Source organism: Sander vitreus, chromosome 1 (genome assembly GCF_031162955.1).
Source record: "Sander vitreus isolate 19-12246 chromosome 1, sanVit1, whole genome shotgun sequence".
In the NCBI taxonomy this organism is placed as follows: Eukaryota; Metazoa; Chordata; class Actinopteri; order Perciformes; family Percidae; genus Sander; species Sander vitreus.
The window spans coordinates 28211212-28229768 of NC_135855.1; the positions used below are offsets into that span (position 1 = coordinate 28211212).

Below are 18557 nucleotides of genomic sequence, written 5' to 3' on the forward strand. Positions count from 1 at the left end.
ATTGCCTAGTAAATTTCAGCTCTGAAATATTTAGACCATATGGCTCAATTTGTGTAATAACCTTAATTTCCAAGCACCCTTCAGCTCCCTTCAGCGCCGGCTGTTGTTGGCGGATGGCGGAGTAGTGTGTGTACACATTCGTATGTGTGTGCACGGATTGGGGTTGGAGCACATACACACACGCACGCATGCACGTGTACACAGAAACATGTATATGGCAAAAATGTTAACGCATACTCTACACACTCTCTCTTGCACATGCTCTCACTGATTCATCCATTCACACACACTAAAACATAACGCACACACACACACACACGTATGTATGCATGGCGGTAGCAGATTAATAGGGTGTCAGCTTGTGTTTGGGTGAGGGAGCGTCAGGCGTCGGCCAGATGGTTCTCAGGGATGATGACTGTCAGGGGTCCTGCTCTGATCAATGGGATGTATTAATACAGCACACGCACGCATACACACACGCGCTGACACACACAAACATACACACACAAAAATATGTTATGCATGCACACAGGCACACATGCAACAATATTCAGACATATGTATCCACAGTAAAACACACACACACACACACACACACACACACACACACACACACACACACACACACACACCCACGTGTACTAACTTCACCAGTGATCCCAAGGGCCACAGTGTAACATCTGGAAGAGCCAAGGGAGGGAGGAAAGGACAGAAGAGTAAAGGAGGAGAAAGAAGGAGGTGGTAGGCAAAGAAATACAGGGCGGGCAGAAGGATTTAAAAAGTGGATGAAAAAAGATCAGTGATAGATGCAAGGGAGGAGAGATGAGTGTCTGAAGAAGGGAAAAGAGGTGCAAAGGGAGTAAGGGAAGAGTTGGGGAGACTGAGGAGGTGTAGAGAAGGGTTAAAGGAGAAAGAGGTAAACAAAGTGTTTGTCAAAATGGTGAGATAAAAGTTCTGATGAAAAAGAGGAGCTGAGGAAATTAAGGGTGGGGTGGAAGGAGATGTAGGTAGAGGAATGGGAGGTGTAGAGGAAAACAGGACAGAGACCAGAGAGGGGAGGGATTGAGGAGGGAGAAAATGACATAACAGGCAGAAAAATGTGGAAGACTTGCAAGGTAGTGAAAAATGTGAGGAAAAAAAGGGCAAAAGAAAGAAAGGGCAAAAGATGGAGAAGAGGAAAGGATAGTGGGGAGGCATGAGGTAAGAGCAGGTGCATGAAACAAAGGTTAGTTGCCCACTGAAGCCCTTGGCCAGAATTTGGTGAGAGCAAAATTATCCTGATCCAGAGATGGGAAATGCAAACAGCACAGAAAAAAAATAGCTGGATTGAGGGACGGAAAAAAAGAGTAAAGAATGAACAACAAGAGGAAGACATTTAAGAGGTCAGAGGAGAATAGAGGGAGGACAGAAAATAATTAGAGAAATTTAAAGCAAAAGAAAAGTAAGGGAACCACAATGAAAGAAAAGCAACTAGACAGGGTTGTGTGAGTGACTGACATGTCTGTCAGAAAAGTGTAAAGCATGGAGAGGAAATTTGTGTGTGAGACTGTGTGTGCATCAGGCAGCGCATAGGGGTCTAGTGAGGCAGGCTGCCTGCGCTTCGTACCCTCATTCCGTCCGATTGCCATGACGACCCCATTAATCAGCCAAGCTGGCACAGAGCAGGGTTCCCAGCCCAGCCTGAGATCAATACAAACACAAATTCACAAATACTAAATGGACAGAGACACACATGCACACACAATATATCCACAAACTAAGAAATTATGAGCAGAAAAGAATGAGTGGATTAGTGAACATTAAGGATAGAAAAAGTTAACTAAGTAATGATGAAGATATGATGATAGAGCATACAAAAGAAAAGGACAATGGAGACCGAAGTCTTAATGTCACGTCTGGCAATCTCTCATTAAGGCTAAAAAAAGAAAGATGTTCCTGTGGTTTCAATCCATAACTACAATAAATGATAATCTACTACATGATTTGTTATTAGATTTTTTTGGATAGTTTTACACTATGTTTTCAAAATGTCCCTTTCCCTGCCTCCTAGATTATAGTAATCTTTGTAACGGCTTGCTTGTTGTCTATCTCTTAAACCTTAACTTCATTTCAAACATCTATCCAATATATCAAACATCACTTTCAACACAAAGCCAAGACACACATGTTACAAAATCCTATGTAACTGCTTATTTCAAGTTTGCCCAGAACTTTGTTTCTCATTTTCACTCTTTGTGTATTCCTAATATGTGGTGAAGACACCTGCGTGACAAATGACCACCACCAAAATAAGTCTATGCCATGTCAATGAGCCTCTCACACATACACAAACTCACGCACGCACACACAAACAAACACAGAGTGTTCCATATCAATGAGAAGGTGAAAGGTCTCCATTTACATCTTGTATTAATTATGAGTGACAAGCCAAAGGTCACCGAGGGAGAAGAGGCCACTCGTATGGACAGAATATAGATCTATGCCTCTACTCCCCTTTTCACTTTCCTCCCTCCTTTCCCTTTGTATCACTCTGTCTCGCACCCTCTTGTTACTTCACTTGTCTTTTCTCCCCCCTCCACACTCTCTTTTGGTCACCCTCATTCATGTCCTCTTTTCTTTTGTCTTTATCACCTTCTCTTCTAACTGTATTGTTATTTGGTTTTCCAATCTGTCTGTCTGACCTTCGCCATTTTTTTTCTGTAAGTCTGCAGATATCAATGTTTTTATTTTCATTCTTCTCCTTCTTCATGTCTCCATTTTTTATCTCTATGTATCTCTTTTGAGCATGTTTTTATTTCTTTGTTTCTCTTCTTTTCTGTTGTCAGAGATAAAAAAAAAGGATAACTACTGCATGTAAGTTCAACCAGTGGAGGCCCGACGAGATCCTGGAGCAGTGGAGGTCCGACGAAATCCTTTATCTGCACACACTGCCCACACTAAGATGACACAAAGCTGGTTTAAAATTGAGTGACCCAGACAAATAGGCTCAGCAAAATGATTTTGAAGTACTCCAAAAGTAATCCAAATAATTTTGAATATGTTACTTGAATTGAGTAATCTAATGGAACATGCATTCAGTAATCTTCTAATCTAAATCTAACGTTTTAAAAGTAACTATCCCAACACTGCTTCTGTGTGTGTGTTTGGTTTGTGGGAGCTTGCTCATATTTATTTCCTGTGTTGGAGAATCAGGCATACATAGCACAGACTTGTGGGAAGGGCCCTGGAGAATAACAGGCCATGGGCAGTGTGTGTGTATGTGTGTGTGTGTGTGTGTGTGTGTGTGTGTGTGTGTGTGTGTGTGTGTGTGTCTTCAGGCCCCTCACTGGCAAACAGATGGCACCAGCACCACAGGTAGAGTCCAAATTTCTTCACATGCATCACAAATGACAATAGACACACACACACACACACACACACACACACACACACACACACACACACACACACACACACACACACACACACTATACTATATATTATATATATTGTCCATATACTTTTTATGTATTTTTTAATGCTTGGGAATTATACATGTACATTTACAGGCACGTTATGCATGTGTTTCAGTTTTTGCTTGCATGAGCAATCTTATCATAGTTTACTGTAGATTCATTTGCGCCAAATGATATAAGAAAACATGTGATCTAGGAGGAGATTGTTCTCACAGATATATGCACCTACGCTCCTGTAATCCAGCATTCACTGTGCGTGTGTGTGCTTGTGTGTGCATCTACGTGCATATGTGCATTTACCTTTACAGTTAGAGCAGTAACAGCAGTTGAATTGAGCGTTGGGTCCTGTTGGTGCTTCTTGTAAACCAGTCTATAATGGGAAATGAGACCGTTGGGCTCTCCTGGTTCACTCCATTTCAGATGGGCTGAGTATGGGCCTGTCAACGCGCACAGCACAAGGGACTGTTACAGTGATTGATTCAATACAGGAACATTTTAACTATACCAGTTTTCATGTGACTTGGTAAACTCACCAGTGGGTGTGACAGTGGGAGGGGCCATATCTTGTGGTTCTGCCTGTAAGGTCTGAGCTAAAGCCCATTGGCTCAGAACTGAGCCTTTGGAGTTGTGGGAGCGAACCCTGTACTGGAAGTAGCTGAAGGGTCGCAGGGCAGGGCTCGCATCAAAAAATTCAAAAGGACCACTGGACCACATAAAAACCAGGAGCTCCTCCTCTGTTCCTACTGGACGCCTATAACAGAATGAATGACAATATGTTAAATATATTTTTCTATACTTTTTATTTATCTAAATAATAACACTTAGTTAGTTATGTAACCTCTTAAGTTGTACAAGCTGTACATAAGATATGCTTGAATAGCTAATTAATACAGTATTATTATTATTGTTTTCGGTTTGATTTGTTTGTTTGTTTGCTTGTTTGCTTGCTTGCTTGTAAGCAGAATTATGGGAAAACTACTGACCTTATTGTCATTGAGTGTAGTATGGGCCAAGGAAGAACCCATCAAAATTGGGAGAGGATCCGAATTACGGGCAGATACCCAAATTATTTCTTACTTTCGTTAACATGAGATATAGGGCATTGCCTTGGCAGAGGTCTGCCCTCTCAGAGTGCCCTCTAGTTTTTAAGCATTTCTGAGAAGCTTTGGCTACCCAAATACTACACTATTTTCAAAGTAAACATTATATGTTTAGCTGTAATAAAAGTATTGTATACTAACGTTTTACTTTTTGTGTATTTGCAATATATTCAAAATACACTTGAATTATGCTCAAATCAAAGGAAAAAGGTATTTTTTAAGTATGTTATCTAAATGAATGTTAATATATCTTAGTATACTTTAGCGTACTGAAAATAACCACACTTTGTGTGGAATTTAAATAAAAATGTAACATCACATCTTTAACATCATGTGTAAGTCCCTGGCTGATGCAAGCACCCTGATGTCTTGGTAAGCCCCCCTGTCTGTGATTATGTAGGGTTTCAGGTGTGAGTGAGAGAGATATTTTCCTATTTTATTCAAGTCCCTGTCTGCCTGAGTAGGATCATGCCAGGTGTGTCAGTGTGTGTGTGTCTGTGTGAACTGCTATGCTAATGTGTGTTTCCTGAGGACTTAAAGGGCTTAGTCTGGTCTGACCCTGCATACAGATCACACAGTCTTTGGTCAACAACCAGACCACGACCTTCAGCATGCATTAACACACCCGCGCAGATGCACACGCACAACACACACACACACACACACACACACACACACACACACACACACACACACACACACACACACACACACAAAGTACGTAGATTCGTAAGCAGACATTTGCCTGATGATATATCACTAAAACGTCTACGCTTTTCTGTATGTAAAGGTAAATATGCATATTATATGTATGCACAGAGTATGTGTATGTCATTTAGGTGTGTTACTTCTGGTTCATTAGTGTTGGAGTGATAGACTAAGTAAATAATGTGAGGACATTATCACATTGGTTTGTATGAAAACATAAAAATGTGAAAACCGCTTTTTGTATGGTGTAGTTGTTTCTATGTCTACTTGTCTACTGTGTACTTCATCATCCACTTTCTCATAATTAAAAACAGCCTTGCTCCTCCAGACAGTCACATGTAAATAAAACACATTGTTTGTTCATTTTCAGAAATGGCTGCTCAACTATGATTTTTGTGGGTAAAAATGCCTTGTTTACTTCACAGGGTAATTAAATGAGGAAAACAATACACAAAGCTAAAAGCTGAAGACAAGACAAAATGTGTCTGTTTGCTCCTTAGATCTTAACCCATTACATTATGTTTGGTATAAGGTGGAATGTGCCCTCAGTGAAATCATTAAGGTCTGTTTAATGTTTATGAAATGTTGCCAGGACCTTGTTGATTCCAAGCCTCTAAAAATTCCAGAAGGAAAAAGGGGGCCTTAACCAACACTAGTATACATAATAAAGCAGACACTGGTCATATGTCTCAGTGTACTGCACATGCAATGCACATTTAAATGTTTGTATCTGGAGGCCAGGTTGGCTCAGTTGGAACATATACATAGAGCTTTATGCCTCAACGCAGAGGTCCAGGGTACGAGTCCGACCTGTGATGATTTCCTGCATGTCTTCCCCCTCTCTCTCCCCTTTCTCACCTAGCTGTCCTTTCCATTAAAGGTGGAAAAGCCCAAAAAATAATCTTAAAAAAATATAAATATAAATATATATATATACTGTATATATATATAGTATATTTGTGGTGCAATGATACATCAATCTGGATCTATATATTGCTTTAATGATCAATGATCCAATATCATCAATGCGAAGTGAAAATATCGATACATATCATCTTTGAGATGCGTCATTATTTTGAAAATCCCACTTATACATAATTTTTTATTAGAAAGAATAGTTTGTTTTTCATTTAAATATCTGGAAGAGGTCAGTTATAAAACTGTCAAATCATATTTTAGTCGCTTTTTGTGAATTGATATAACGTAACTGATTGTGTTAAAAATGGGCTCATGATATTGTCTCATATCGATCACAGGCCCCTGAATTGAATCAAATTGAAACATTATTGTGGCAGATATTGTGATTGTTGTACAAAGAATCATTATAATATTGTATCATGATAAAACCTACAGTAAACATGTGTTTTTGTGTGTATGTTACCTGTAGATATGGTAGGATGTGATGAGTCCGTTGGGTTTTTTGGGGGGTGACCAGCGGATCTCCAGAACACTGGCTCCAGCTGCTTTTACTGTGGGAGGCAGCAGACCTTCTGGGGCGGTCTCTAAGGTCCGGACATACACACCCCCTCCTACTCCACACCCATCTCCAATGGGCAAAATAGGAGCAATTTGTCACAAAACACACACATTTCTAGGAAAAGAAAGTTGTCTTTCTTTTACATTAATGAAACAAATATATTAGTACACCATAGTGATAACATATGCTACTTTTCCATAAGGATGGGAATACCTGTGCTGAGCCAAGCAATAAGGCTTTTTTAACCAGAATTTACTGTTATAACACTGAAGGACATTGCTGATGTACAAGGAATAGCTGCTCCATTTGTAAAAGCTATTGCTGACCAGAGTGTTCCAGTTTATGTTATGCTAATGCACACAATCTGTGGGAAAAACAAGTTGGTAAAAACTTTGTTGTTCAAAAGTTTATGCTTTTTTTCTTCATCACACATTGGCCTATTATTTTCTTTTAAGAGATAGGGGTGTCACATGAAACAAAGGTCCCAAGGCTGGAATCAGTCCCTTAGCTACAAAAGTGCTCTGCAACTTTCTTTACGCTGCACAACTAATGGTCCTATTAATTAGTAAAACTTTCAAACTGAAGTCAGCATAACCTAATACTTACCAATTTGACAGGCCTGGACTCTGATGTAGTAGGCGGTGAATGGCTCTAGACCTGTCACAGTGAGGTGCTGGTCTTGGCCAGCATGATGCATTATGGCTCTTTCACTTCCTGGATTGAACAGGATGTTGTAGTTTACAGGCTGGCTGCTGTAGAGCTGAGCTGTGGAAAAGCAGAAAGACACATGGTATATGATTATCTTTTGTTTAGCATGTTTAAAAACAGCAGCACAAAATGTTTATCATCTGAAGGTCATTGTCCGATTCACATTGCAAAAAAAGAGCATTCAGCCTACAAACAATAGGCTGTACCATGCACACTTTACTAAAAAAGGCAGTTGACTCTTCTATTCTTTGTAAGGTAAATACATTTTAATTCACTACTTATAGGCTCAGTCAAGGAATACTTACTTCATGGTCAGTTTTGAACATGGTCATGTTAGGTAACTTTATATTGACAGAATTGTATTGTATACAGTATAAAATATAGGTAAGCCCAAATGTTTGTATGTGATCATTAAAAGTTGTAGTCTGCATTCAAATAGTTGAATATGAATAAATGAAAGTAAGGAAGTACAATATATATTATTTTCTACAAGCACACCAACATATTTGGTCATATTTTTATCTTAAAACCGACTGATCTTGCCTTCACAATCTTGGCCCAGTGGTCTCACAACCAGACAAAGCACACACATGTATACATACAGAAACACCCACACAGAAACACACACCTAGACTTTGTTAATATTCTCATCGGAGGTTTTTCCATAATTCAGGCCAACTGTATTGTGATGGGTTATTCAACATTCATGAACTCTGGATATCTCGAGAACGAACTGATTACCAGACAAATGAAAGACTTCAATTATTCACCCCCCAACTCACATATGCACACAAGCAGCTACACACACACACACACACACACACACACACACACACACACACACACACACACTTCTGACTTCAGCACATGAAGCTTTTTATATCATGAGCACACGCACACAAGCACACACACACACACACACACACACACACACACACACACACACACACACACACACACACACACACACAGGGATATTTATGTGTGAGGGGGTCATAATGCATCTCTCTTTGATCATTGTGGTGCTCAGCCATAGGGGTTTAATCGTCACTGTAATATTTAAGTTCTCTTATTTACAACCAATCAGCTGCTTTGCCATCTTCTATTTCACATACATGATCCCACAATTACAAATGCACACATGTATTCTTACATACAAGCAAAAAACATTCACACAAAGTGGTCTCTCTCTCTCACACACACACACACACACACACACACACACACACACACACACACACACACACACACACACACACACACACACACACACACACCATGATGAAGCAATTGATCCTAGAGTAAATGTCTTTTTAATAGCCATACGTTAGTGCTTTGACAGTCAATATATGCTATATGCAATATAAACACATGTGCATGTACGTACACACTGACAGACACACTGTCAAAGAGTCTGGCACACACACATACACACACAAGTCGAAAACACTCCAGATTCTGGGCTCAGGGAGTTAACCAAGCGTGAGAACCCAGCTGATATTTCCTCACCTTTAAAATCAACCCGTAATGACGATAGAATAGGCCTGCCTATGGAAATGTCTCCAGTGACGTGCACACACACACATATGCACACACACATATACAAATGCATGCATAAACACAGACACAAATATACAGAAACAAAAGACACACACACACACACAAAGTAAAATGTCTTTGCTAGTTGGCCCTATAAGCGGTTTCTGAAATAGGAAATCGGCCTAATGAGAGAGTAATAGTCAATGATAGATGGGTTAGGGCAGACAATCACTGCCCCATAAGCATGAAACTTAGAGTTGAAACACTGAGTTTATGCTCATGTAAACCTGTGTGTGTGTGTGTGTGTGTGTGTGTGTGTGTGTGTGTGTGTGTGTGTGTGTGTGTGTGTGTGTGTGTGTGTGTGTGTGTGTGTGTGTGTTTGTGTGTGTCCAGGTCTTGAGAGGCCAGAAGGTAAATGGAAAACTACTCAGGGCTTTTGTTTCAGTGTGACCCCTCTCTCTGTCTCCTCATATCAAAGGGAAAAACTTCTCTCTGCTCAGTTTAATATGGTGAGTATAAACCCAATAGGTGTGACAACCATTGCTTTAATGTTGGTTAGTGTTACCGTATTTAGATTATTGGGAAATCACTTTATGTAGAATACTTTTTTTCTGGAAAATAACTGTGGTAAGAGACTGTATGTATTATCTTAAAGGACAATTCCGGCGCAAAACGAACCTAGGGGTTGATAACAGATGTGTACCAACTCGATCGCTCTCTGGGACATGTTTTCATGCTAATCAAATGTGTTTGTAGCTTGAAACAAGCTAGTGCGGACCGCTGATTAGCTTACAACGCTAACGATACCACTAAAAGGCTCAAAATATCACCAAACTTCAACGGTAGCATAATGAGGCTTAATGTTAACCGAAGCATTGAGAACATTTTAAGTGTACAGACAGTTTATTAAAAAGATAGTTTAGAAAGACAGTAGCTCCCAAGACGGCGGCCACCTGTATACGAGAACGCGACTGTCTCTTATAATAATCTTTTTACCTACCGTTGAAGGTTTAACTCCGTTTCCAGTTTCTGAGAGAATGAAATAATTGTACTCATTGTGGGTTTATTTAGAAAAGCTCTTGCTGCATGTTTAGGGATCTCTATGTTAGAAAGTTAGGACAGTTGAAGTCTTCCCCTCTAAAAAACTGATTTTAAATTCTTACAAACACTGAATTGAGCCCCTCTGGAACTTGGTGGCCATTTCTCAGTGACCAAGCAATTACCCACAATGCCACTACAAAGCATTTGTTTGTTTATGCATTAGCAGAATAGGTCAGAGGTTTGACTGGTTAACGGCACATCCAAACACCAATAGATTAGATGGAACTACTGGTTCTGGAAATGTTTGTTAAAGTATTCATTTAATAATATTGTCAATGCTCCTCAACAGTCTCCACGATAATTTAATTTAATCATCTTTGACTTTTCAACAGGCTTTTGAAATGATTTTGATCTGTTTTTTAGGTACTACAGAATACACCTCGCTTTATATAAATCATCATTACCAAACATAAACAAGTTAGTTCTATCATCAGAAACCAAAACACAGTGTCTAATCTGTGATGCCATTGTGATTCATACCAAATACTCTCCACTAAAAATGATTTTCATCCATCGAGATAGCTACTCACCAGGAGTGGTCCAAGCAAGAGAGATGGAGTGGGGGCCTGACACTGTCACATTGTGGGGAGGTTGGATCCCAGTGGGGCAGGAGACTGGTGTTTGTATAACATATTTGTCACTCACACCGGTCCCACCCTCTGTACTGGCCTCCAGCTCATACATATACCTGAAGAGGTGGCAAGGTAAAGAGTGGTGTGGAGAAGGCAGCAGACAGACAGCAGAAATGGGACACAGAGAAATGAGGGATCAAGGGAGAAGGAAGGAATATGCAGAAAGACAGTGTTAACGGGGAAGTTTCACACAAAACAGTACTAATGTCAGGATCATAGCTTATACTGTCAAAAAATTAAAGGGATTTTATTAATATATCCGAAATATATGCTACAATGTGTTAGCACTTTTCACCAGTTTCTACCCAGTCCTGACAGTTACGACCAGGATGAACCAAAACCTATATTTCATGAAAATATACTTAATTTATTTGAATTATGTGTGACATGTGTCATTTTACCATACCACATTGACTGAAAAATATTATTCCACTATTTCACCCAGCAATGGACAGCATCAGGTTTGAATGTTAAGGGTGCTCTCAAACTGACAATAGCAGAGCAGACCAGGGTTTGTGCTGCTTTCAGGCTGGATTCGCTGTCAAACTTTGGAGAGTTAATTATTACAGCAACAATTCTGTACTTCATAAGCAGCTTAAGCCTACCAGGTGTGACAACGTATTCTACATTCTGCATTCTTCTATGGTTTGTGAACTTCATCATACACTGAGCAATGCAGTGCATATTGTGCTGGAGAAACAATGTAGAACCAAAACTAACTTAGATGCCCAGTTTACTTTCAAGGAAGATCAGTCCAGCTGTGCAAACACAGTAGTTTTATTAAAGGGAAATCTGTTTTCCGCAGTTATGTATTTGAAAGAGTCTGATTTGCAGCACTGTTGATGAAGATTATAGTATTGTTGGGATTAGTAAACAAGAAAAACTGTCCATTAAACTGTGTATATATATATATATATATATATATATATATATATATATATATATATATATATGAAACAGTGATATATGAGGGCAAAATTGAAAATGTAATTAAGTGAAAAACACTTTAAGTCCCCAGCCTTGAATTAGCACAGTAGCATTTGTAGAATTAAATCTAAATATTGTTGAACAAAATTTGTGTCAATGCATTAAGAACAACTAGGTTGTAACGTTTCTGACAAAAATGCTGCATGACATTGCCCAAAAAATACCTAGAATTGTGGGCTTTCTTGTTGTGATTAATTGATCAAACAACTTACTGGAAAGACTCACAGAAATCATGGCCTCTTGCAACCGGCCCTTGAAAATAGATTCAAACATATGTGTATTGTGTGCACATGTTTATGTGTGTAAGCTCATACAGTGACTGCACTTGAGGTCCATTTCTTCCTCTTTCTCCCTCTCCATCATACACTTCTCTTTCTCTCTCTTTCATCTATCTCGCTGCCTCTCACGTCCCACTCTGTACCTCTCTCACCCATGACATCATAAGATAGATTTCCCTTTTAAGAGTGTGTGGCTGGCTGGTGCTAAAGCCTACATTAGCTGTGTAAGTGGGCTACCATTTAACATTAAAAGCCTTTAATTTGCTATAAACTCCGGCACACATGCATTAATAGGCGGTGGTGTTGGGTTATTGTTCCTGCGCAGAGCGTTTTAAACAGAAGGCCATTAGCACCTCTGCAGTGGGTTAGAACGCAGTCAGGAAGCAGTATTAAAACTACTCATATGTTACTCTTATAGACACACACACAGTTACACACAAAGAAAAACAAATAAATACACCTCACTGTTACACACCAACTGTGGAGAGAAGAGATAGAAAGAGAGCATGAGAGAATATATATGAGGAAGAAAGTAAAGCAGAGCCTGAGTGTGATGGAGAGGGAGAATTGTATCATGGCATAAGGTTTCAGTGGGAGAATGAATTTAAACACTTCATCAATGGAAGATATTTACTTAAAGGTAAACACTGCCTTGGGATAGCAAAAGTGTGTGTGTGTGTGTGTGTGTGTGTGTGTGTGTGTGTGTGTGTGTGGTAAACGGTGAGTAGGGCATTTGCAGCTGTTTTGCTGCGGGTGTGTGTGTGTGTCCTGCGGGGCCAGCCAAAGGGAATAGGTTAATTCTCTCGTCATCTTAGACACTTCCTGGGCTGCCGAAGCAAAGTGACAGCTAATCAACATTGTCATAAATAATCAATGGCCACTTTGAGCAGTCTCACACACAGACACATGCGCACACAGAAAGGCATGCGTGGGTACACACTCACACACACGGGCAAAAACACACACAAGACTGCCTGGATAATGGGGCCGGTGCTCCCTGTGTAATTCTTGGCGCAGGGCTAAATTGGGAAAAGAAGGGAAGGAGGAAAGGAATGAGGTAAGAGGGAAAGGATGGGAGGGGATGGAGGGTGAGAGGAAAGAGAAGTGAATAGGAAACGAGACAAGTGATGAGAAGCGAAGGGTCGCGACGGGAATGCCTTCTGGCAGACGATCTGGAATTAGGGAAAATTAAACGTCACACACATATACAGTCCTATCTTCTTTTTTCCGTCCTTTCTCTTTCTCACACACAGAGGAGATTGGAGTACTGCAGGGTGTTATCCCAAGAATTCTATTTGGGGAAAGAAGAAATAGTCTCTGGAGAGAGAAGGCCAAGGAGAGAGAGAGAGAGAGAGGAAGACAGAAGAGAGAGATAGGGAAGGAGAGGGGGGTATCATTTTTACATTCCCATAATTAAAACAGAAAATCCATCTTAGAAAAAAGACACGGATTAATAAAGGTTAAATGAAAATAAACAGATAAATAAAATCTCCGCTCCACTGCTGTCTGTAAGCAAAAGCCAAATCTGATTTGTGTTTTAATGTGTGTGCGTGGTAATGTTTGCGTCTGTCATTGGCATGTCAAATATTTGCTCATCAAATGACACAAACAGACATATACAGAGTGCAGTCCTGAGAGAAACATGGATGGGACGATAGGAGAGCTTTTAAAACAGGGGACCCCGATATAAACATGCGTACACTCAAATGGGAAAACGTAGGAATTAAAAGCATGATTAATTATGAAACTACAAGTGCAGTTTGTTTATGCATCTGTGACTTCTACACATGCGCACACACTTGCATATGTTTGCATTCATGTGTGTGTGAAGTGTGCGAGGGCATGCTCTCTACCTGCGGTTTGGCAGGAGTCCAGTGTCAGTATAATTCTGGTCACGGTGGTCTCCGGTAAAAATAGTGTGACCGTCTCTGTTCAGTCTGTACTGGGAGATGTGTCCATTAGGCTGAGGTGGCTGATCCCAGTACAGCTCCACTGCAGATGTGTTTATTATCAGATGTCTGGGGCTTGACCATACACCTGAGAAGCAAAGAAGAAAGAAAAGGGGGAAGGGAGTGTTTCGCACATTACTGTACAGTGTAGTACTGTGTATTACAGTAATAACTGGCACCTATCATTAATTAGTAGTCCCTTTTCTGTTTATTTCAAACAAACTAAAAGTAAAGTGCATCACCTCACGTGCACAAACAGGACTTTTCCTGAGAAAGACCTTGCTGATACCAAAGTGTACAATAGAAAATTCATAAGCCTTTTTTTTTTTCATTAACTAAGGACAGGTTGAATCACTATTTTGTTAACTGGTAACTAAGAATAGTGACATTTATTTGTATAAGAATGCAGATTACCAATTTACCGAGGCACAAATTATTACAGTGAGATGAGGTTTAATGTGTAATTTCATTATTTGAAGTGAAAAGGAACGCACACATGGTCTAAAACTCTGTGTTCAGAAGGAGAGATTAATCAACATTTAATTAAAAGTGTTTACTGAACACAATCATGCAGCATATATATATATATATATATATATATATATATATATATATATATATATATATATATATTCAAATCACACAGATTAATGTATTTTAGATGATATAAAATGATGTAGTGGACATTTAGACACAAGGATAAGTGTGGGGAGTAGCTGGAAGGAGGGGCTTAACATTTTTTAATTTTAAAATGTATTTACATGAAACAATAAATAAAAAGATCAGATATGTAGAAAGAAGAGGAGGTAAAAGGGGGGGGGTTAAAAAGGTGCACAAAAGGAAAGAATGAGATATTTAAATGGAAAATAAATAGGAGAAATATCAAAACCTAAGAGAAGATATACATGTGCAATATCAGGAGGAGAAACGGGATGTAAAAGAAAAAGAAGAAAAAGAAAATAGATGTGGAAGGAAAAGATCAAGGGAGACAAGAGAGAAGGAGAGGCGGTTGAGAGAAAGAGAAGTGAGAGAACATGATGTAATGAGAAGTGGATGAAGAGAAGAAAAATCATCCTGTTGTAAAGTTCATTAATAAATAAAAATCCATGACCGCATTTTATTCAGGCAACAAAAAAAGGCTGCGTTCCACTGTAGTCAACGGTGAGGAAGAAGAGAGAGCGAGAGTGAGAGAGAGAAAGAGAGGTGAAGGGTAGTGAGATATAGTAACAGGAGACCAAAGAAGGATGACAGAGGGGGAGGATTCAAAAAAGGAGAGCAGTGGGAGGAGAAAAGAGAAGTGAGAGGAGTGGAGAGATGAAATCAGTAAGCAGAACATAGACAAAGGTACATTTTGTAAAAACTATTTACAAACTGCAAGAGATATTTTTGATTTTCAATATTTATCAACATGAAAATATCTTAAAGTTCTGATATGGTTCAATTGAAATGAGCTTTTATAGTAATCAATTATATATTGAGAACAATGTAAAAAATTGCCAGTATATCAACAAAAATATATACACACATCATTTGTTAATGTATTCTTTTTTATTTGACATTAGCTATTCATTCTTGTGGAAAAAATGTATGGTAGATTCCTGTGATTTTTCTGAATCTGACAGGTATAGGAAATGTTTAAGCTCTGTGAAATCGGACTGACCACTTCATTTGTAAATAAATGTCACCAGTGAATGAAATCAAACAGGGAATTCCTAAACAAATTCAATGAAGGTTTAAAGATTCTACAGGATGTGTGTGTGTGTATGTGTGTGTGTGTGTGTGTGTGTGTGTGTGTGTGTGTGTGTGTATGTGTGCATCATGTATGTGAAATAGAAGATGGCAAAGCAGCTGATTGGTTGTAAATAATAGAACTTAAATATTACAGTGACGGTTAAGCCCCTATGGCTGAACACCACAATGATCAAAGAGAGATGCATTATGACCCCTGTGCATGTGTGCTCACACATAAATATCCCTGTGTGTGTGTGCATGTGCATGTGCTTGTGCTTTATGTGTGTGTGTGTGTGTGTGTGTGTGTGTGTGTGTGTGTGTGTACCAGCAGGGGAGGCTTGCAGGGTCCGTCCCGTGGAAGGTAGGCTGGCTCCACATCCGACAGCTGTACAGGCCATCAGCACAAAACTGTAGTCTGTGTACGGCTGCAAACCTGTAGCACACAGACATGTACACATATACACTTAAAAGCACATGAAGGATGGAAAACCGCACACATATTTTCTATGTACAGTTTCATTTTTATTCTTAACACAATAAACTGTGCAGATTAGTTTTTTTAAAACATAACATGAACAGTGGGATATACAATATAAGGGGATAAAGAGGGAGAGAACCCTAACAACACAACAAAAAATGTGGGTAAAAGTAAAAGAGTGAGAGAAGAAAGCTCGCCACGTATCACAAGCTCTCTTCCCAACAGTTTTCTTTCTCTCTCTATCCATTTCACTCTCCCTCCCTCTGTTCTTTCCACACTCTCTCAACGGATGGATCCATATCTGTCGGTGTTAAATTATGCATGCCATAACTCAATAATGAAACAACGTAAAGATGGGCAGCCGCGGAACTGACATGGGATAGGACCGGTCCAACGCTGTAATGTCATCAGCTTTTGATCTATGATAATTATGATACCTCGGTATGCGTTTAGGCTACAGCATCCAGACATGATTTATTTATAGGCAGCCGCTATGCAGTCTAAAAGAAATCACATAGCGACAGAGTGGTCCTTTAACTGCAACCAAAGGAAATCAGGTTTTGGTGTTATACTGAACCTTTTATAGTACATTTAAATACTGGAAGTTGCTCAAAATTCCACATGTACCTAAAGAAAGCTAGAGTTAGAACCACTTTCTGGTGATTAAAAGCCTTTGTTTTGCCTCTGATTTATTTTCTGCCTGGTTCTTGATGTATGGTAGATGGATGAGAATGAATGGATGGATGCAAATCCTTAATGTTGTCACGAGGGTTGACTGGATGTTTTATGGTCATTCACTTAGCTGACAGCATACAACAGCTTACAAATCAAATTGAAGGGAAAATGAAAGAACTAAAACAACTTTATTTCAGAAGGATGAATGCAAAAACTGACTTTGGCATTGCATAATACAGTGTGCTGAATTATTTATTTCTGCCTTATTTCCGCACTAGATTAGATAAATGTTTTAATATTGAGTAACATTTTTTTTTATTCCTACTAATTTAAAACAATATTCCTGTTTAACAGACATAAAAAGCAAATACAATATAAGCTATATATTTTTTTAATATAAAAGTGATTTAATGGCTCTCCTTCCGTATGTTTAGTATTGATGGGCAAAGACAGTACGGGACTCTTAACTACCAGATGTTAGATAATGTCACTGATATCACACCTGTAATTTAGTGACAAAAGACCAACATTTTACTACATGTAAAATAACATATTTTTTTTTAAATATAGTTTAGCTAATAATCTAAATTATCTACTGGTTTCTAACTGTGTATATTTGGAGGCTGACAGACAGAGAGGGACTCCCTACCGTGTGTCTCAGCTGCATGTCGGTACCCATCCTGCGTTGACTACATACGGCAGAGAACATGTGCAACAACACACACACTCACACACACAGTCTAATGCACAGCGGTTTCCTCACGTCTCTTTCTACTGCTTAGCCTGCTTAACATGCCTCGCAGCCTGCCACGCTTAACCCAACCTCTGATCAATGTGTGTGTGTCTGTGTGTGTGCAAATGTTCTCACAATGTTGCCCTGTGTTTGGGTTAAATAAAGGAAATCTGCCAGCCATACAAAAGTACTAGTGTTGAAGCGTAAGGCTCTGTTACACTATTTAACTGTGCAACTAAGCATGTGTATATGCATGTGTGCACTTCAGCATAGTAAATGATATCTACACTGCAAGTGATGTAATTTGTTACAACACTGAATAAAGCACAGAAACCCTTCACTACATTTTCCTACAGACAGACAGAGCGTCCCTACTGGAGTCAGTATGGGGCCCAAAGCTGGACCGACAACTGTGTTATATTATTCAACACAGACCACAAGTAGACAAGTAGACTTTATGGGGCAATAAAGATGTGTGGCAATGGCTTCAGAGGTAAATATTCAAATTGCTTTAAAGTGTTGCCTGTGCCTATTAACTAAAGACTCAACTCAGGTCAGGAAACAGAGTGGACTGATCAGGGAACATGCTTGTAAAAGTTGATTTATCAGCTCTGCCCTTTATGAAAGGAGTGAACAGTCAGAAACTAAAATAACTACAAGGCCAAAAACTCTGTAAATGGCCAAACCTCACCTGATTCTCCAATCACTCTTGTCTCATGCTTTTTCAAATACAAACACAATTATACTTCTCATTCAACACATGTGCAGATGGCGCGCACACACACACACACACACACACACACACACACACACACACACACACACACACACACACACACATACACACCCTTGATCTTTCTTGGTGTTTCAAATAACCTTTAACACTCAGCCTGAAGAGGGCAGTGTTGGTCTGCTGAAAAATTGTGTGGTGTGTGTTTGTGTGTGTGTGTGTGTGTGTGTGTGTGTATGCCTGTATGTGCGCATACCAGTGCACACACATGTGTGC

The 18557-nt window shown here is 39.4% G+C and overlaps 1 protein-coding gene across 1 annotated transcript in view; it reads right to left on the minus strand.

Moving 5' to 3' along the window:
• ush2a (Usher syndrome 2A (autosomal recessive, mild)) overlaps positions 1–18557 on the minus strand; it is a 232310-nt gene that overhangs the window by 25533 nt on the left and 188220 nt on the right. Inside the window, 7 exon segments of the mRNA XM_078251541.1 lie at positions 3756–3892; positions 3989–4206; positions 6645–6807; positions 7347–7505; positions 10619–10776; positions 13839–14022; positions 15991–16098. Coding sequence (XP_078107667.1) covers positions 3756–3892; positions 3989–4206; positions 6645–6807; positions 7347–7505; positions 10619–10776; positions 13839–14022; positions 15991–16098 — 1127 coding nt within the window.